Source organism: Tiliqua scincoides, chromosome 8 (assembly GCF_035046505.1).
Source record: "Tiliqua scincoides isolate rTilSci1 chromosome 8, rTilSci1.hap2, whole genome shotgun sequence".
NCBI classification, from domain to species: Eukaryota; Metazoa; Chordata; class Lepidosauria; order Squamata; family Scincidae; genus Tiliqua; species Tiliqua scincoides.
In genome coordinates this window covers 43,284,863-43,306,123 of record NC_089828.1, presented here as the reverse complement: position 1 = coordinate 43,306,123, position 21,261 = coordinate 43,284,863, and the positions used below count along the sequence as shown (strand labels likewise).

Here is a 21,261-nt window from a genome sequence, read left to right as displayed (position 1 = left end):
TCGATTGTCTGAAATGTTGAGGCAGGTGGTTAAATGTCGTGCATTGTTTATATATGATTGGATAAAATTATCCACTTGCTAATGCCAGTCAAAATGGCTTTGGGCTGTATCTAGAAGGTGCCTGGACTTTGATGAACCCCCTAAAGGTGGGGTGCGAGGCAGCTTTTGAGAAAACACCTTGTTCTTCAAATATGCCTCGTAGTGTTACAGAGTTCTCTTGCTTTGGCTTAAGGTTGTAATTTTGAGGGGATGGGGGGACTAAGGTTGGGTCTGTAAAAGGGCCTATGGTTTGTACAGCACCAAGAAAGTAGTGGGTAGATGGGGAAGAGATATATTGACAGCTATTAGCCATGATAGCTAAATGGAATCTCCATTGACTGAGTGAGGCAGTCTAAATATCTCTGAATACCAGCTGCTTGGGGGGGGGGGAGGGAATGCTTCGTATCCTGCTTGTGGGTGCTTTCTGTTGACATTTGTCCACTATGGGGAAACAGTATCCTAGATGGTCTGATTTAGGGCCACTCTGGTGTTTCAAGCAGTGGGGAGGTCACTCTTTGAGACCTGTTGAATAACACCATAGTTGTTAAATCCTTCACAACATTTTTTCGGGTGTGTGTGCATAGGTACTTTGGGTACATACTGGGGTACATAATGCTTTGGCTAATGATATCATAGTACAGTTATTTGGGCCAAGTGTGCAACTACCTGCTTCTTCATCATTTATGATCCTTCACCAGTTCCTGGCTTCCTTAAAGGGACCAGGTAAAGTATCTGCAGTGTTGACTAGGAGAAGATGCAGAGCACCATTATTGCTACTTCTTCTTAACTGAGATTTCTCATATTTTGTCTCCTCTCTTTGTCTCCCTCTTCCAGGTATCCGCTCTTGGGATATTGACCTAAGTGTCTGCAACCTGGACCAGCAGCTGAAGCTCTTTGTCTCCCGTCACTCTGCAACCTTTTCGGATATTGTTAAAGGTAAGAAGCTAGCAGAGGAGTTGCTTCTGGGTGGTACCAACTCACCCTTTTGGTGGCCCTGTGTATTTGTTCTCTGAAGGCATATGCAGAAGACACCAGGAAAGTTTAGATGGGCTTCTAGAATTATGGCATTGAAAACTGTAATGGCCTGCTGCAGAATTCAGGCTTCATAGGCAGAATCCAATATCACAGGTGCATCTGATTTTTCTTGTTGGGCTGTGATTGCAAATAGTTGACAAACTGAACATTGTTGCTGCTGTCAGGACTTCATGAAGGAGCTCATGGAAACCTGGAAGACTTTGTGTGCTACTGTTTACTCTGAGGGCAATGCAGGATATAAATAAATACATACTTGCATACAGTGGGCTCTTGGCATCCGTGGAGTATCCATTCCAGGACCTCCCACAGATACTGAAATCTTTGATAATTAAGTCCAGGAGGAGTTTGGCACAATGTTGCAATAACTTATTGGGGGCGGGTGTCCAGTTCTCCAGAGGTTGCATGCAACCTACCTCAGAACACCAAGCCCACGGATAACGAGGGCCCACTGTTCTGGGGCGTAATTGGACAGGCATAGTGAGAGACTGAAAATGTTGCGCTATATGAGACCTCTTTAGCTCATCCCTTCCTGCCACCTTAACCAGATCTTGTGTATGGTGATAGGAATTTTGTGCTTTTGGGGCCATGCGTTGCCCTGGTATACTCTCCAGAACAAGGAGCAGCTTTTGTATGCTGTAGGAACTGGGATGTGTTTGTGCAACATGAGGCAGTGTTGGACTTGTGAGAATTGTGGCTTTACTAGTTGAAGTTGTACTGTGAATGAGCGTGGATCATAGTAGCATGGAGAATGCGCTCTATATTAAATTCCACCAAAGTCCAAGGAATTTCCAGAACATGGTCCCCTGATGGCTTCTGGAGACTTGTTCACTGTTCTTCTCCACAGCTGCTTTAGTGCCATTTATGTTTTTTTTTAAAGGTGGTTATTCTTTCAACTGGTTGTGCAGCACAATCACAGGTCACATTACAGATGTGACATAGTATCATGTCCTCATTTGGCTAATATCACCAAGCCTATTCAGAGTGAAAGTGAACCCCCATTACTGGTGGAAGGGGTTGCCTGAGTCATTTTGCTGCTGCTTCTCGCAGCACTGCTATTTACAGGTGCGTAAATCTACTAGAGGCCCCTGCATTATTGTGGAGTTGTTTCCATTGATGTGGGGTTCAGGAGAAGCTGCTGCATGAATGAGACTTGGACAGTAGCTCCCCACCATCCAGTGGACTTTCTCCAAAGAGCTTCAGTGAGCACAAGGGACTTCAGAGAAAAGCCCACTGGCTGATAGGGAGAGTGGAAGGACCTGTGTTGCCACCCTGTGGGACACACAGTGACAGCTTTTCCCATCTTTCATCCCTAACTGCAAGTGGGAGTGGAATACTAAAGTTCCTTTTCCTCTTGCTCTCCTAAGCTGAGAAAGGGAGAAGCTGCCATTGAAGGTTCCCTACCACCAACAGATATAAGAGTTGGTGCCCACTGCCAGTGCTAAACTTGGAAGCTGTCAGGACAGCCACCTGCCAAGGATGCTGTAGAAGCTGCTTCCACTGAGTAGAGGAGTCAACTAGATGGCCTCCAATGGTCCCTTCCAACTCTTAACATTCTACAATTCTATGACCTAGTATGGGGCTTTGTTCCCCATACATCATCCACAGCGATTTAGCACCAGTACGTTCCAGATCATGAGAACAGCCTGCCTGTGATACGGAGCTTTCATTAAACCATCCTTGCTAAAAATCAACTCTGTCCTTTTTAGTTCTAGCCCTGGACTAAAAACCAGGATGCCCCACTGATCCTCCAGGAGGTAGCATACGCTTCTGTTTGGGTTTCACAGTCTTTGCAAAGGTCTTTGGCTCAGGCATGTCGGCTGTGCCTGCAGTGTCCTTGGATAACTGTGCACCCTCGCAGCTTGATTCTCCATGTTGTCTGGGTTTGTTTGGCATTAGTGGCACACTGGAAGGAGCTGCTGAATAGTAGCTGCTGTTGTGTTTTGGGGCGGGCTCCCCCTCAGTCCTTCAGGGCAGAGTGATGTTCTTTTTTTGTTTTGCTTTGGAAGGCAAACATTTTTTGCTGGAGAAACAGAACATCTTTTGTTGACCATTCTCTGCCCTGCTGAGCTGATGGGCCTGCTGCTTGGATCAGAGCAGGCAGCTGTTTTTTCCCCCCTCTGGGAGAATAGGCATGAGAATTCCTGAGCCTACTGCAAGCTAGTAGTTCCCTTTTCTCTTCTCCAGTGAAGTGCGCCCTTGTTCTTGGACAGTACAATAGTAGTAATAAGCCTGTGGTACTCTTCTGTCCTTTCTTTGCCTCTCTTGCAAAATGAAACAGAACAAAAGAACTGGATCTGGAAGAACAGGTAAACAGGCAGATGTGTGTAATCCTTGCTAGACCAGAGGCGCATCTTGTCTAATGTGCTGCTTCCCATCCTAGCCAACCAGTATGGGAAGGCACTAACCCTCTCCTGCTGTTCTCCCCTCATCGCTGCTGCATCTGAACACTGAGTGTCCATAAAACCTTAATTGCTAATAGCGCCATCCTCCTTCTCTTTGAATTTGTTTAATCCCCTTTTAAAGCCATCTAATTCTTTGGGCTATCACTGCTTTTTGTGGTAGCAAATTAAAAAAGTTAAATTACATGCTGTGTGAAGAAGACCCTTTTTTGGCCTATCCTGAACCAGCTGCCCATGAATTGACCTCAGGTTTTCTAGGATTAGGAAAGAGGAAGAAGAACATTTCCATGCCGAGTATAGTTTTATTAAATCTTATTCACGCTCCCACCCTGATCATCTTTTCTTCTTTGAACAAAAGGCCAAATTTCCAGATTTGATTGCTTGTAGTCCTCCCTGTCCGAGTGAGGCCATCCTGTCTGATTAACTGGTGGGTGAGCTGCTAGCAACCTTTAGCTTCTGTCATTTTGTTCTTCAGGCTGGGAAGTTTATAACAGCAAAAAATGGGGGGGGGGGGAGGGAATCCATGGTTTGAACTGCAAGTTTGTGGTCTTTGCTGCCTTTCAAGGGGCCATGTGGCTGGCTGCTTCAGAAGCTGGAATGCTCTTTCACTGCTGCTGGAGAAGATGGAATTGCAAGTACTGCACTTTCTGTTGTTTTGGGCCACTCTGGCTATGGGCAGCTCATAGTGAAGGGTCCCCAAGTCCTTCAACCTTCATGCGGCAGCTGTTGGAGTGACCGGTTACCATGAGGAGTTGTAATTTGCCCTCATGGTGTTCCTACCCTAAGCAGCTCAGCCACACTGTATGGATGCCTTTCTTGGCTCTCCTGAAATTGTGAGTGTGTAGCTATGAAGACAATCACATCTGAAGCCTGCCTGCCTGGTATGGAGGCAGCTTGAATTGGTATGTGACCCAGCAACTAGTTCTGTGGCTTTTCCTGGCTAGCTCATTAAGTATGGTAAAAAGGGACCAGAAGACTTCTCAACCCAGTCTCCGGGGGACCTGGCTGTTGGTCACAGCTTTCAGAACCTTTAAGCAGGGGCTGCTTCATGTCCTTGGGTTTTAATATGTAGCCCTGAGATCTAAAACCATAAGGTCCATGCTTTGTGACGATCCAGGTATATGGTTCTGGCACAGCGTCTGGTGTGGCTGAAAAGGCCAATCCGGGAGTGACAATCCCTTCCACACCAGGAGCAAGTGCAGTCTGTCCCTGGTCTGTCTCCCTGGCTATGGGCCTTCCTTCTTTGCCTCTTTGCCTCAGACTGTTGGCCAAGTGTCTCTTCAAACTGGGAAAGGCCATGCTGCACAGTCTGCCTCTAAGCAGGCCGCTCAGAGGCCAGGGTTTCCCACTTGTTGAGGTCCATTCCTAAGGCCTTCAGATCCCTCTTGCAGATGTCCTTGTATCGTAGCTGTGGTCTACCTGTAGGGCGCTTTCCTTGCACGAGTTCTCCATAGAGGAGATCCTTTGGGATCCGGCCATCATCCATTCTCACGACATGACCGAGCCAACGCAGGCATCTCTGTTTCAGCAGTGCATACATGCTAGGGATTCCAGCACGTTCCAGGACTGTGTTGTTTGGAACTTTGTCCTGCCAGGTGATGCCGAGAATGCGTCGGAGGCAGCGCATGTGGAAAGCGTTCAGTTTCCTCTCCTGTTGTGAGCGGAGAGTCCGTGACTCACTGCAGTACAGAAGTGTACTCAGGACGCAAGCTCTGTAGACCTGGATCTTGGTATGTTCTGTCAGCTTCTTGTTGGACCAGACTCTCTTTGTGAGTCTGGAAAACGTGGTAGCTGCTTTACCGACGCGTTTGTTTAGCTCGGTATCGAGAAAAAGAGTGTCGGAGATCTTTGAGCCAAGGTACACAAAGTCATGGACAACCTCCAGTTCATGCGCAGAGATTGTAATGCTGGGAGGTGAGCCCCAGGTCAGGTACAGAAGTCTGATCAGGTACTTGGCCTATGTGTTTTCCAGTAACAGTTGTAGGAAATGGCAGCTTTGTCCATTGATTGGTTTGTTCAGAGTGTCATAAAAATTCCCAGGATTCTTTTCAGCAGTTAAAGTGTTCCATTCTTCATGGGATCAGAAACTTTGGTCTGCCTTGGGGTCAAGAGGACAGAAGGTTTTGTTTTTTTTCCTTCTCCAGTCTAGATAGCTGCTGAATAGCATTTTTTAAAGGCAGGAAGGGGAGAGCAGCACCACAAACAAGAACTCCAATAGGTGCAAGGGATAGTTTAACTTAAGGTTTCCTTTGTGGAGATGAGCTTTTCATTGGATGCTCCTTGGAGGCCTTACTAAGGATTTTTCAGTGGTCTCAGCCCATTGTAAGAACTGCAGTGCAGAATTGAATGAAGTGAGACAATCTAATCCAGTGTCTCATTTCTCATAGTGGCCACAATACACAAGGCATGAAGACACTAACTCTTTCTTGTTTTTCCTTGGCATTTAGAAACATGGTACGTAGCACTTAGAAACACCTAGCATTTAGAAACTCTGCCTCATAACATAGAGGTTCCATTTAGTTATGATGGCCATTGATAGACCTCTCCTTCATTAATCAAATCTACACATACTTGTGGCTCTTGTATACCTCCTATAATTCTGTGTTCAGGATTATAGACCCAGTTGAATCCAGTTAAGTTTCCCAAAGCTATTTCTGTTGGCTGTTGGTTTTATTTGAATGACTTTAATCTGTTATTGTTGTGTTTGACTTGATTTTATTGTAAATGGCTTTGAAATCACTGGGTGAGAAGGTAGACTAGACAGTTAAAATAACATAGCACCCTGTTGCTGTATCCTAAACCCACCTGTCCATTTTGGCGTTGAAACTCGCTGTCTCACATGTGTCTTATTGAGTTCCTGTGTTATTGTTGAACAGTGCTTTATCAGGAATAGAAGCTGGGATTCTAGCGTGTGCAGTACCGGTATGAGTCTTACCCTTCCACTCATCCTGGTGACTGTGCTTTTCTGATTCTGCAGTCCTGCCCTCTGAATCTCTAGTGTGCATGTTTGCTGGCTTTGAGAATGATGAGTTGGGAGACCTTGGGCTGGAAATATGCTTCCTGTTGGCCTGCTCTCCCTGCTACTTTGTTTTCCTGTGGCAGGTACAAGCTTCTGCAGCTGGGATGTTGGGGCTGTGTATGCATTCAGACCATGGCTCCTGAAGCCTTGGCCTTCCTCTTCACTAGACAAGTCTGAGTACCTTCCTGGATGTTCTTGGTTGCCTCTCACACAGAGCTCAGATACCACATGGGGATGGATGTTTGCATGAAACCATGTATAGCAGTGTTTCTCAAACTGTGGGTCGGGACCCAAATTGAATATATATTATATTCATATATATTATATAATTGAATATATATTATATAATCATATATATATATAATTGAAATGAATGGGGACCCACCTGGTGGGTCCGACCCACAGTTTGAGAAAAATATAAAAAATTATATAAATACGCGCGTGCGCACACACACACACAATATAAAATATACAAATATATACATAAAAAGACTTCATGCTATACACACACACACACACACACACACACACACACACACACACACACACACATAATATAAAATATACAAATATATACATAAAAAAGACTTCATGCTATCTATCTATCTGTTTATTTATTTATTTATTTATGCATGCATGCATGCATGCATGCATTTGGGGAAATGTGACAGACCTGTACTTTTAACAAGCTACTATGTGTATTCTTATAATAATGATAGTAAATGGCACTTACTCCTGGGTAAGCATAGGTAGGATTGCAGCCAAGGACTGTTAAAAATTTTCTTGCTTGATGATGTCACTTCCATTCATGATAACACTTCCAGTGGGTCCTGACAGATTCTCATTCTAAAAAGTGGGTCCCAGTGCTAAATGTGTGAGAACCACTGCTGTACAGTATATATTGTTTTTAATAGCCTGCTAATGAGGAAACCTGTATAGTTTTCACCTATGATACAGCTTCTAGTTACACTAGGGAAGAGAACTGTGCAGGCCATGAAAGACAGCTCCCCTGTACTAGAAATCCAAAGTTCCACCACACAACATCTGAGAAGTTGTCTGTCATCAGTTGTGTCTCCCCCCCCCCCCCAAAAAAAAAAAAAAATCTCAGGCTTTTCTCTGCAGCCTTAATGGCTACAAATTTGCTAGGGCTGAGAGATGCAGTATAATTGCACATGATAATTGGGTATAATCAGGATTTGAATGTTTCATTTTCTGTCATTTGCAGCTAATGAGTTCTTAAGTGATTAAAAAAAGTGATTATTTCTGGTCATCACCTGCTAAATGACATCACTTTCTGCATAATGACATCACTGTGGCCCTCAGCAGGCATCATGAATGCTGTTTCGGCTTGCTGTGTGGAATGAGTTTGACACCACTGAGCTAGGGCATTACAATGACCACTAGGTCAGGTTGCCATGGCATATCTTGGTCTTTTCTTTTGGGACCCCAGGGTGGAAAAGACCCTTCTCCATTGAAACCCTAGAGTGCTGTTTTCAGTCAGTGCAGGCAACACTGAGCAGATGGACCAGGAATCTGATTCAGTACAGGACAGCTTTCTATGTCTAACAGATGCTACTGCAAAAAGGAGCCGTAGCTGTGTCAGGTTCCATGTTTTGCCTGCAGAAGGCCACAGGTTCCGTCCTTTGCAGCATTTCCATGGTGGGCTGGGAAAGATTCATTCCTGAAGCCCTGGAGAGCTCTTTCTAATAAGAAGATATTACAATAGATAAGATGGACCATTGGTCTGGCTTGGTAGAAGGCAGTTCCATGGGACATCACTTACATGTACTACTTGTGAACTTAATAGAAGCATTTGGCTGATCATGTTGAAAACAAAATGCTGGGTTGGATGGCCTTATCCAACAAGACTCTGAATATGTTCTTAATCTTCATTGAGGTCACAACTATGTTGGAATCTCTGCCTGTGTGTTGCAGTAGATTTGCATTACTACCTTCTTGGAGGATAAAATGTTGCATTGGAACAGCCCAGACTTCTTTCCTCTTAACTCTGCTGCCTCTTTTGCTTTTTGCAGGTCAGCGTGCCCTCCACCATCGTGGTGACATCCTGGAGACCTTAGTTTTGCTGAACCCTTCTGACAAATCAGTCTGTGATGAGGTGAGTGAGAATGCAAGGAGTACTCACTTGATTTGGAAATCTACCTTGGAAGCCCATGCCAAATTTGGGGGCTTCAAGATACGTCTATGAGAGGTGCATGGATCCCAGTTAGCGACTGTTAGAGCATCAGTAGTCTTTTTGGGTTGTGGCTGCCATACATAGGTGGGGGTGGGAAGAACTTTTGTGTATGGGCTTGACCATGACAGTTAAGGAAGGTTCAAAAAAATCTGAAGGATAAGTGGTCTGGAAGTGCCTTTCTTGCGACTGGAAACTTCTGGAAAGGAGGCTGTAATTCTCTGGATGTTGTGTTCCTTGTAGGAGAACATGTGGTTTTCCTACCCCTGAACATATGACAGTATGCCACAAAGTCACACCACTGATCCACTTAGCCATTGTTGTCTTCTCTGGCCACGGCTTTTCAAAGAAGACCTTCCCAGCCATGACAATACGAGAGATACTTTTTAGAGATTCTTGGGTTTGAAGATCAGACCTCCTGTGCAGGCAAAGCACATGCTCTGCCATTGACCTGTTGGCCCTCTTTGTAGGAATATGAAACTTTAGCCTTTGAATCCTTATTGGCTGAATGCTGAGGATGACCCCAATGAGTGGGAAGTGAATGGGAGGATGGCCTCAGTGAATAGGGAGTTGAGATCCAAGGGTGTTACTGCTGAACCTAGGGTTGATCTTTTCCTGCTTTCTCTCTCTCTCTCTCTCTCTGCCTCTTCTCTCCCTTCACTCCAAGCTCCGCAACCTCATCACAGATACTTCACAGCACAAGCTGTTGATTTTTGCTGGTCCCTGCGTGGAGGAAACGGGGGAGCTGGTGCTCCAGACAGGCTCTTTTTCCTTGCGGGATTTTATCCAGATCTTTGCTGACAAAGAGGTATGACTCCACCACCTTTATTCTTTGCTTCACATATCTGGGACTCCAACTTAGGAAATACAGTTGGACCTTGGTATCCATGGGGCATCTGTTCCCAGACCCCTCCCCCCCCACGGATACTGAAACCTGTGGCTAAGCAAATCTGCGGTTTCATCCAATATTAACTTCAGATGTGACCGGTGATGTTCTCCAGTTGTGTCTGGAGGTGTTTCTAAGGTCTGCAGATGCCTCCACAAGCCTCAGAAAAGCCACCAGAAATGCTGGAAAGGTACTGCCTTTCTTACACCTCCAGAGGCCTTTCTGAGGCTGCATCTGCAGGCCTCAAAGTCTCCTGGACATGACCGTAGAACACCTCCAGTTACATGTGGGAGCTCAGGTCCAGCTCTCCACCACGGGTTCCTCTGGTGTGTTAAATCTATGGGTCCCAAATCAAGGTAATAAGGAAAACAGACCTGTAGTAGGCGCCTCAGATTTCGGGATTTCAGCACATTGGTGCTGGCTCAGAGCTGCTGCTCCTTTTTGGTCTTCTCATGGAACACATGGCTCTTTAAGTAGGACCTAGAAGATGGGTGAGTTCATAACGGCAGGTTGTATCTCACATAACTGTTTCACATCTTCCTGCCCCTCATAAGAACGTAAGAACAGCCCCACTGGATCAGGCCATAGGCCCATCTAGTCCAGCTTCCTGTATTTCACAGCGGCCCACCAAATGCCCCTCCCCATTCCTTGCCCATAGAAAACTAGCATGTTGGTGAGAAAGCTGGGCTAGAACTCTTCTCCTGATGTGCTACCTTTCTGTTAACAAATAACTTTATGTATAGTATTTGGCTGTGTGAACCATTCACAGTCTGAAGTGTGGTGACCCAGGTACAGTTTCGCCATTTCCCTGAGAATTAAGCCAGTGCTCTCTTAAACCTTTTTCCTTTGCTTGTTTTTTCTTTTTTCTTCAAAAATACAATTTGGCCAGTTTTTAGTGCAATATGCAGGCTACACTTCTCCCCCGATATATTGTACTTTGTTTTGTTGATTTAAATTGTAAGCCACATTGGGAACTGGTCCTTGTTGAAAAGTGGAGTATGCGTGGTCTAGATCAGGGACCTCCAAACTCAGGCCCGTGGACTGAATCTGGTGCACTAGCACAATCAGTTTGGGTGTGACAGCAAAGCCTTACCTTACAAATTCCACTCCACAACCTCCTTTCTTTCTGCCCAGTCTTTGCAGAGCCTTGCACCAGGCAGCTGCATCCCCTAGGAAATCATGGCACAGAGCCTTCTGGGGCGATGTGCAGTAGAAGTGGCTGCCTGGTGCAGGCCTCTACAAAATGCTGTGGGAAGGAATGGTAAGGCTTCGTCATGCCACGCCTGAGCTGATCATGCTGGCTACAATTTGGAGACCTCTGGTCTAGATGCCAGAAGAGGTTGGTTGTTCCTCAAAAGCTGTGACCCCTTAGACCAAAACTGTCGATATGACAATCATGATTAAAACGTATACAAAATCCAAGGATATGAGTTCATGATGTGAACGTTAAAGGGAAAATGCAGAGGGATAAGGAAGGCGTTGAGAGGCCCTCAGAGCAAAGGATAAGAGTGCCACTTGACCCCATACCTGTTTGCACAAACGCTTGGTGCTGCTTCTCCACTCTACCCTCACTCCACTTTTTAAAGATTGTGCTGGATCTTGTGAGTGTGAGGTATCTGTATAAGTGTTTGGTGTGCAGAGATAAGTATGCTCTTGGTAAATTTAGTTTCTTGAGAATCTTACCTATAATGTCTTCTTCTCTCCCTCCAGGTTGGGGAGTTGCTTAGTTCTGCAGACCCCTCTGCAAAGACTAGCTTAACTGTGGTCTGCCCAGACTTTGGCGCATGGAAGGATTCCAGGCTGGGCCAGCACAACCTCCTGGATTTCATTGATCTCTGCTTCAATCCTGGCTGTGTACTACCAGAGATGGAGGGCCTGCAGGAGTTCTTGGAGTACCTTTCAGAGTCCCTGGATCCCCAGTCACCCTTTGACCTCCTGGAGCCCCCCAACACAGTTGGTTTCCTGAAGCTGTCCAAGCCCTGCTGCTATATCTTCCCAGGAGGGAGAGGGGACTCTGCTTTCTTTGCCGTCAATGGCTTCAACATCTTGGTGAATGGGGGCTCCAACCCTAGGTCATCCTTCTGGAAACTGGTGCGGCACCTGGACCGCATCGACTCCATCTTAGTGACTCACGTTGGGACTGACAGCTTGCCCGGGGTGAACAGTCTGCTACAGAGAAAGCTTGCTGAAATGGAGGAGGATCCTTCTTCTCAGGGATCCCAGAATGATGATTGGGTGAAGAACCTCATCTCACCTGAGCTGGGTGTCGTTTTCCTCAATGCCTCTGAGAAACTGAAGGCCATAGAAGGGGATTCTGGTGTCTTGAAGAACTGTGATGAGGCCAGTTTGACTCTCCAGTACCTGGAGAAGCTGGGCATTAAGCCCAGTCCACTCTTCAGGGACATTGGCCCTAAGGCAGAGCCCACTATCCTCTTCCAAAAGATGGGTGTTGGGCGTCTGGATATGTATGTACTCAACCCAGTGAAAGGTAGCAAGGAACTGGAATTCTTGATGCAGCAGTGGTGTGGGAATGGTTATCCCAAAGGACTGGAACTTCCCCTGCAGTGCCTGACCTCTATCTGTGCTCTTCTGGTTTGGCATCCTGTGAGCCCCACAGAGAAGATTGTTCGGGTCTTGTTCCCAGGCTGCACACCCCAAAGCAAGATCTTGGAAGGACTAGAGAAAGTCAAGCACTTGGAATTCCTCAAGCATCCAGTGGTCACGCAGAAGGATCTGGAATCACTGTCTTCCAACTCTCAGCTCAAGCAAAAGAGGGCAGAGAGTCAGGAGAGCCTCAAATCAGCATCTAGACTGAGCCTCACAGAACCAAACATGTCAGTTCCCAAGGAGAAGAAGGAGCTAAGACTGGCCAAATCCAGAGACCGACCCAGGGCACCCAGTGAAACTTCCAAGGGTAGCATTGAAGATGAGAAGACCAAAGAATCCAGGTCCAAATTGGAGTCATTGACAGAGAAACTCAAGCAAGATGCAAGGCCCAAACAGCTGAAGGAGAAGCCAACGGTGAAGAAAGATGTGAAGAAGCCAGTGGCAAAGGAAGATGGTCAAGAGAAGGATGTGGCAAAGAAGGAAGTGAAGACAGTGAAGAAAGAGGGGAAGGTAGATGCTTCTAGAAGAGAAACAAAGAGGGAGGAGGCCAAAAAAGATGTTAAGATGGAGGAGAAAATGGCAAAGCAGCCAGTGAGAGACCCACGTCGAACCTCAGGTGTGGAGGCAAAGAGGTCCTCAACCAAGGTGGGCAGCTTCAAGAAATCTATTCCAACTCTCAAAAAGGAGACAGAGAGGCCAAAAACCAAGCCATTGAAGGAAACCCACAAGCCGCCCGGCAGCGCCAAAGGAAACTTCTCATTGGAGGGGTCTAATTCATCACCAGAAAATGGAATGCAAGAGGTGGAGAGTCTGAGGGGGGGCTCCCAGCAAGGTGTGGAATCTACTAATGAAGGCATCACAGCTGCTGTGGGTGAGTTGGAGCCTCCGCTGCTTGAAATCATGGATTGCCATGGAAATGGGATGGAGTCTGCAAAGAATGGCCTGGGCTTTGGGGGAGATCCAGAGAGTCCCCAGCCTTTCCGGCACATGGAAGCCAGCTCCCCACTCAAAGGCATTGGCCCCCCTTCCCCATTGGCAAAGACTCCCAAGAGTGACCGGAGCATCAACTTTGAACTGATGCCTGTAGACGTCCGGGTTGGGCTGAACCACTACCCGGAAGCCGAGGAAGCCTGTGGCAGCTCTGAAGAAAAGACCCTTGAGATGATGTCTCCTGCCAGCTCTGTTCCAGCCAGCACTGGCCACACCCCCTTCCACCAATCCCCTGTAGATGATGTTGTCATGGCTGAGGAACCAGCAACTATTATCAATACCTGGAGGCCTGACGGTTCTGTTGCTGGGCAGCGAGCGTCGCATGACAACTCAAGTTCCTCCCAGGAGAAGCAATCGGGGTGCCTCTCCCCCAGTCTCTTCCGTGATGACATCCCAGATGTGTCCCCCACCATTACTACACCCTCCCTGCCAGCTGAAGTGGGGTCTCCTCACTCCACGGAGGTGGATGAGTCACTCTCCATCTCTTTTGAGCAGGTCTTGCCACCAGTGAGCGAATTCCCCCAGGAAGAAGCAGAGAACTTCCAGCCAGGAAGGCTTACGCCAGAACCAGATGCTACATTGATGAAAGGCGGCATGTCCTTGCCTGTCCGGCCCTGTCACCACCATCACGCCAATGCACAGCGGTTAGATGGTCATGTCCTGCCTAGGTCTGGCCGTCGCTCAGACTCTCCCCATGATGTGGACCTCTGCCTAGTCTCCCCTTGTGAGTTTGAGCACCCCAAGTCGGAAAAGTCCCCGTCAGTCAACTTCAGCCCCCGGGACATGTCTAACAGCAGTGATTTCTCTCAAGAGCTGACCAAACCCCTGGCCCACAGGAAAGGCCCGCGGGGGCGTAAGCCGCATACCCTTTTGGATGAGACCCCTCCTACTTCATTCAGTGAGTCACTGCCCACCCTTTCGGACTCTGACATCCCACCCGCCACAGAGGAGTGCCCTTCCATCACAGCTGATGGTGGACTGGACTCAGACGATGACCCCGAGAGCCTTGCTCGGACCCGTGACCCACTTCCAGCCCCGCTGAAAGACCCATGCCCCCTCCCTGCCCAACCAGGCATCTGCATGGTGGACCCAGAGAAAGAAGGCACTGCCAAGGTCAAGAGGACACCCACACGGGTTGGCTCTGCACCCCCCAAAGCAGACACCCCCAAAACCGCTCCTCCAAACAGGGCCAAAACCTCTTCAGCCAGCTTGGGAGACAAAGCCCGGTTACCCACCCTGGGGAGAAGCGAACCTTCTGTGTCCCGAGCCGGTGGGGATAACCGTGTGCCCCTTGGCTCCCGGGGCTCAAACAGCAGGACGCTATCGGGAGCTGGCAGGATGAGTCCAGCAGGTAACTTAGATCTAGCTCATCTGTTGCCATTAATATTTGCGGGGTGAGGGGGTTTTGACATTATAAATTTGGAAATGATTTCGTCTTATATTTGTGGGTTTTTTTATATTGCTGCCTTGTGGGCTTCTTTGTTAAAGCGGAAAGAATATAATACAATATTTCAAATAAATAACTTGCTTTCCTTGGCAGGGCAACCCTGCCATTGTGGGAAACGTGGTGGAGCGACCAGAATTTTTTCTCAAGCATCTCAGATTGAGTAGCGGGAATCCCTCATGCACTGTGGTTGCAAGAATGAATGGGGCAGGGGGCTTGGGAAATGGTGAAAAGGTATTTTAGGACTGTAACATTTGGCCAGCTCAGTTTCTCAGTCAAAATGCTTCTTAAAAGTCTGAGGCTCTCCTGATTAAACTCTAACCAAATGTTTAAAAGTTATTTTGAATGCACATGATTGTGAAAACCACAGGTGCCATCTTAGAAGAGCCATTCCCTCCTGTGTGGGGCTTCCTGTCTCACCAGAGAAGATGTCTACTGTGACACGAGTGAATCATTTTTTTAAATGTGATTTTTAAAAGTTTTGTCAGTGTTTTCTCATCTGTAAATTGAAGCATATCAGTCTTATGCGTTTTTGTCCTTTTTCTTAAATCAGGTGACAGCCCTTTTATATCTCACCATGGCTTTTGTGAGGATCCCAATGGTGTCCCCTACGGGGCCTAGTTCTGTCCACAGCTGCTTAGCTTTTGCACTGTCCCAGCAGGCCATTGTATGGCTCCAAGGGGTAAAGGATGTGTTCTCTGGATAGCACGTCCCTGGCACATGAGTGACTCTTGATTTTTTTGAAATGGGTCCCAGCTCAATGTGAACAGCCTCACTCTTCCAGAAGAATGGGGCAGGGGAAGGGCCATCTTCTCAGCACACAACCCTCCCAGTCGTTTCTAAGCCTGCTCTCACACAGCTTGGTTAGAGGCTTACCCTCTTATCTTCTTTGCATGTCTGTTGATCCCAAATAATGAACCAGCTGCTCAGGCTAGCCAAAATAAGTGGGTTGCAAGAGAAGGGCCTTTCCTGTGCTGAGACCTTGGAGAACTGCTACCAGTGAAGCAGCCAGGGCAGGAATTGGCCTGGGAATTTTGTAGTTTTATGATGGTGCAAAGAATTTCTATAAACAGTCATAGTTGTTGTGCGGACAAAAGGGAGGGGAGCAGCTCTGTACTCTGACCTGAGCTCTTTGGAGGAAGGGCAATATGAAAATGTGAAAAATAAATAGATAAATAAAATAATGGCGAAATCGGTGACAATGTCTGAAGTGGCTCAGCTGCAGAGTGTATATCTCATGCCAAGGCCCCCATCTACTGGTTGGAGGGGGCTACTGCATCCTTATCCAGCAGCTTTCAGTCATTGGATTCAGGTATTTGTCTGCAGTTCTTGGATTCAGCCAGAGTGTTGGGCATTCCCTTGTGGATGATGGATGGGAAGCCCATTCCTCCTTTTCCTCTAGCAGCAGAGCTTTCCTGATGATAATAAGGCCAAACTGGTCTCTTGTCAGGGCAGAGGTGCAGGTAGCAATGTGGGCCATTAGAAAAAAAAATCCTAAAGTAAGAGTAGGGTAATCATTAGGATCAACTAGAGTCAAAGAGTATGTGTTTGAATTGTGCCTGAAGTTTTTCCAGCTTGGCCCTGAGCAAAAGCAGGTTCTCCAGACATTAATTATAGGTGATCTACTTGATATAATCTCCAGTTCTGTCATACGACTAGCTTTTCTTTGCTTCTGCTTTTCAAAGAACCTGTGTGTGGCGATTACTGGAGCTGGCCATTTTTATATTTTCAAAGCGGGAGCAGACACTGCTTTTTGGTCCCAGCATACTTTGGTGCAACCTGAGATCTTTTGCACTTGGTCACAAAGGGCTTAATTAGTCTGCCAAGAACTTTTTGAATGTTAAGACGGTCACGTATTGCAGACATGAGGGTTCCACCAGGTGCATTTCCACTATCCTCTTTTTCCTTCCCTCTGGTGCTTGCAACCTTCATCGAATTTTAAGCTATCCTGCGAATAGTCTTTACTGAGCTTAACTTCTGAGTAGCCATGTATAAGATTGCACTGTGAATCTGCATAATATCTCCTCTGTTTCATCTTTAGACTGTTTTAAACTTTTAAAGCCCTGTGACTCAAAACATTGCTTTATGACTCAAAACATCATTCCTTTATTCTAAGCTGTTCTGTGCTTAATATTCAACTTGAAGAAGAGCTCAAACAAATTTGAATGCTTGTTTACTTTGAGATTTTTTTAGTTATTTTGAACAAAGCTATTGTTCTAGCTCCAAACTTGCAAAAGCTGTCTGCCTCCTGCCTAGTCTATCTCACAGAGTGGTTCCTCACAGTAAAATGTGAGCAGGTGAAGGAAAGGAACACCTCTCTGCATTGTGCCTAGACGATCTGAAGAAAAATCGGCATTCCCCACTCGGTTGTGGCATCTTCCTGGATTGTTAGTCCCAGAAGAACATCCTTTCACATCCCAAAGAGTCTAGACGAGATGAATTTTTAATCCATGCCCAGAAAATTGAAATGCAGACTGGATGGGTGGCGTTCCTTAAATAGGGGGAGGGTCCTTCTGTGTTTTGAGAGGCAAGGGCTGCCACTGTTCCTTGTCCTTGCAGTATAGTGTGGACTATAGTTCGTCTGGGGCTGTAGCAGATCCTGCTTACTCTAACTTCGCAGGCATCTGATCAGCATGTTATGAATTAATTAAATAAATAAAATCTGTCCCTTTGTCACTTTTTTGCTAGGATTTTATGCCCCCCATAGACTTTACTTTTCTCCTCCCCCGCCCCCCCCCCCGTAAGCTTCATCTTTAGGCACTGCTGCTAAAACTGTGTCTCTACTTTAAAATATATGGAGGTGGTGGGAAGTTCTAGGAACTTCACTGGAATACTGTGGTTGAGTTTTTAGATAAGTGAAGTCCCAGGTTTAGTATCAGGCTAAAAAGGGAACTTGGCTAGCAGAGCTAGGGAAAAGTCTCTTGTTAGTTTGAGCCCCTGGATTGCTGTTGCCACTCAGAGAAGACAATATGCAAGGATGGGCTAATGATTTGTCTTCATATAGGGCAGCTTTGTGTGTTTCTTGAGGAGTTTCTCCATCTTGTACCTGCTTTCCCCCGACTGAAACTCTCCCTCACCTCTTGCAACTCGCTCTGCTTTTCTAGGGACCAAGACTAACTTTCCGCTCCCACCAGTCTACCTGGAGCTAGCCTACATACCTGGTTCTTCAAGTGCCCAAAGAGTGGATGAGGACTTCTTCCAGCGCGTTCGGTCCCAGTGTTACGTCATCAGCGGCGAGGACCACATCAAAGAAGGCGTCATGAGGGGCATCTTGGATGCACTCTTGGCGGGGAAGCAGCACTGGGTGCATGACGCCCAGGTGAGACTGGAGGCTAAGAGAGGTGGAGGAGAATGAGAGGCAGCGCCATGTGTTTGTCAATAGCATCTGACACCACCTTGCCGGTGTATCTGGCTTTGAGAAGGAGAGCTTGCTGGGTCAGATCATAGTGTGTTCATCTAGTCTAGCATCTTGTTTCCTGTAGTGGCAAACCAGGTGTCTCTGGGAAGCCCACAAGCAAGGCACCAGACTTCTGCAGTATTTTTGTCCTCTGTATACTGCCTCTAAACTTGGACACAATATATAGCCATCATGGGAAGTAACCATTTCTAGACTTTGTTGCAAGTGTAGCAGGGAAGACAGGCTCTTGATATGGTTCTGGCTGTTGGCGAAGCATAGCAGTTACAGGACTACCCTCTGGAAGAAATAAACTAATTGCAATATCCTCCTCCCTTCCAGGTGACCCTGATCCCAACCTTTGACTCACTGGTAATGCACGAGTGGTACACAGAGACCCTGGAGCGGCAGCAGGAGCTGGGTGTCACAGTCCTGGGCAGCAACAGCACGGTGGCCATGCAGGATGAGACCTTCCCAGCATGCAAAGTGGAGTTTTGAGTGTCACCTAATGAGTGAGATTATTTGGGCCATTGACTAGAGGCTGGTGAAAAGTGGTGACACAAACTCTTTCTCTCTCTCCTTTGGGTGCTGTTGGCTGCTGGTAAAAGGAGAGGTTTCCCTTTGGGTGGATGACTGCTGGCACATCCTGAAGTTTTGTTTCACTCCTTGGGTGGCAGGAAAGGAGATTCTTTTGCCTTCATGGGCTGCTGAGGAAGGGGTTGGAGGCTTGCCTGTATAGCAAACAGCATCCACTGTCTGGTTTGTGAATTTTTTTATTTTTTTTTTGCATGTCCACTGCCAGGGCAGCAAGCCCTGGTCAAGCATGGAGAAAGAGATAGCAGAACTGGGGTGGAAGAATGGAAGAGCACTGATTTTAGGAAGTAGAATGGGTGTGTGTGGGGATGGGTGGGAAACAAAGCATCACTGGGTTAAGAGGGAGCAGTTGGGCTGCATTGCCTTATAAGGGGTCCGTCAATGGCTTTGCGCCCTTGTCTCCACTCCATTCTTGCCACATGGATCTGATAGTGTTTCTCTTCGTCCTCCCCCCTGCCCTCGCCCCTAGCATTTTCATCCTAACCACAAGGCCATGCAGCAACTAGGCTCAAGTGCATGTGTCACTTTGTGTTGGATGCCTTTCCATGCACTCCCTTGACATCCTGTGGACAGATGGAGTGCTTGGGAATCAGGCTGGAATTGGGGGTGGGAGGGTAGGCAAGTTTGCTGTTGCCCCTTGCTAGGGGTTGGCGTGGTTCTAGGAAGCCTTTTCAGATGGAAATGTGACTTGAAGTTCTGAAACAACCTGGAGGCCATCCTTGTTGTGTTTTGCCCTTTTGCTCTTCCCTACTCTTCTCCATAACTTTTTTTGATTGGAGGAGTCTCTTGAGGGGATGAACTCTAATGTAGAACTGCAGTACCATTTTATTTATATGTAATTTTCAAATACCTTGCACAATTTCATGATAGATTTCCATTTGCAATCGACTCCTGACTCAGAGGAGCATTTTTTTCCCCTCCTTTTTTGTTTGGCCTTCAAAATAATTTCCTGATGGCAGGTTGCTTCTTCCTGACTCCAGAACCTGCACCTGTTTCCTTCAAGGTATGGGGAAATTCAGCAAAGGTGTCTTTTCCAAGCCCTGTTCTTGAGGTAGACGGCTAACTTTCTATCTCCTTTCCTCACCTGCTGGCATAAGTTGTGGGTGGGATTCTGTCCCTTCCTTGAACTCTTTCTAAACACCCTTTCTTTGCTAAGAAGCTGCCTATGCTAATCAGGAGGGTGGATGCTCACCAGCTTTCTTTTCCACTGGATTTCCTCATCCATATCCTAGGATCATACCTGTATGCTGTCTGCCCTGATGGTTCAGCCCTGTGAAGCATTTGGAGTAGACACTATCTTTGTCTGTCGAGGGGGTGAGTTACGGGGTAACGAGGGGTTACAGGTTAGGGGAAATACACCCCTCTGGAGGGGTAAAGAGTTCTGGGAAATATAGCAAGGTAGATTTATCCATGTAGGAATTCATGTGCTCTCTCCCTCCTGCCTGCAAACATACACTCCAGATTTCTTCTACCTCTTATTTTGAAAACTGGCTGTTCTGTTGTCCAGTAGATGTGCTAATCCTCAGAGACGACTCTGTGAAAATGTAGAGCCAGCCAAAGCCGCCCTTCTCCCACCCCTTATTTCTCTGCAGCCTGTTCCTCTGTGTCTTTTCCCCCACGCCCCTTTGTCTCAACATTTGAAGGAAGGTTAGGGGGAGAACCTCCCCCCTTTTCAATGTGACACTAAATTTTGTTTTCTAGGGAAGGAAAAACTGTGTGTTAAATGTCTATTTTGTACTTTTTTTAAAAAAACAAATAAGAAACCAAAACTGTTACATATGGAAGGTTTTTAATTTATCTGATCACAAATACAAGATGCCTGCCTATCCCAGCTAGACAAAGTGATGGATGGAAGCAGTTGGGTGTGACAGAATTGCTCTACTGCCCTCCCTTCAACTCCCTTTCACTCTTATCATCCTGTTTATCTATTTGGGATCAGTGCAGTATCTATTGTTTGTATGCCATGTGTTTTAAAAAATGGTGAGACATGAATGTTTTCATTACCTTTTAGTGCATTATATAATTCTTATTTGGAAACTTGTTTAAGAGTATCAGGTCAGGGTTGGAAAAGGTGGTTGGCCCCCTTGCGAATCTTTTTTGGGGTGCTAAGAGATCCTTTCTTTGCTCTCTCTCCCCGCCCCCAACTCTTGGGGGAGGAAGGTTGTGATATGTTGTAGCTGTTGACACACTGAACTGTGCGACACATTCACAATGTTGCGTGCACATAACTCACATACACACTGCGTTGAACCTATTGAAAAACATTAAAGAGAGAAATAGCTCCACAAAGGCCTCTGTGTAGTGCTTTCTGTCTTGTTCTTAATGCTTCCTCACTCCCAGCAATCTTCTCCGGGCACCTCCTGTCAGCGGTGGCAGTTCCTAAGTCAAAATAAACTGTCTGCTTCAAAATCCCCAGTTCTGAACAAATATCTGAGCTTTTTGCCTGTGCTGTGCTGTAATTGATTTTGGATGCAACCAGGACCAGAGGTTGTAAAGGAACATACCTGCTTCTTCCATTTTGTATTTGTGTCAAATGCATTGCATTGTGAAATGGTTGCCTCCAGAAAAAGATGTTCTTTTAAGTTTCAGTTCAGCTGTAGGCAGAAAGGGTAATAGTGGGTCTGCTCAGGAAAGAGAAGCCTAATGTACTGGTTGGGGAAAAA

At 46.6% G+C, this 21,261-nt stretch overlaps 1 protein-coding gene across 2 annotated transcripts in view; it reads left to right on the top strand.

The window, feature by feature from the left end:
- Nucleotides 1–19,827, top strand: part of MAP1S (microtubule associated protein 1S) — a 33,008-nt gene extending 13,181 nt beyond the window's left edge. For both annotated transcript variants that reach the window (XM_066635650.1, XM_066635651.1), the window contains exons 2-7: nucleotides 874–975; nucleotides 8,526–8,608; nucleotides 9,351–9,491; nucleotides 11,280–14,517; nucleotides 17,715–17,929; nucleotides 18,347–19,827. In XM_066635650.1, coding sequence (XP_066491747.1) covers nucleotides 11,436–14,517; nucleotides 17,715–17,929; nucleotides 18,347–18,502 — 3,453 coding nt within the window. In that variant the 5' untranslated portion in view covers nucleotides 874–975; nucleotides 8,526–8,608; nucleotides 9,351–9,491; nucleotides 11,280–11,435 and the 3' untranslated portion in view covers nucleotides 18,503–19,827. The remainder of the gene's footprint in view (nucleotides 1–873; nucleotides 976–8,525; nucleotides 8,609–9,350; nucleotides 9,492–11,279; nucleotides 14,518–17,714; nucleotides 17,930–18,346) is intronic.
- Nucleotides 19,828–21,261: the final 1,434 nt, after the last annotated feature.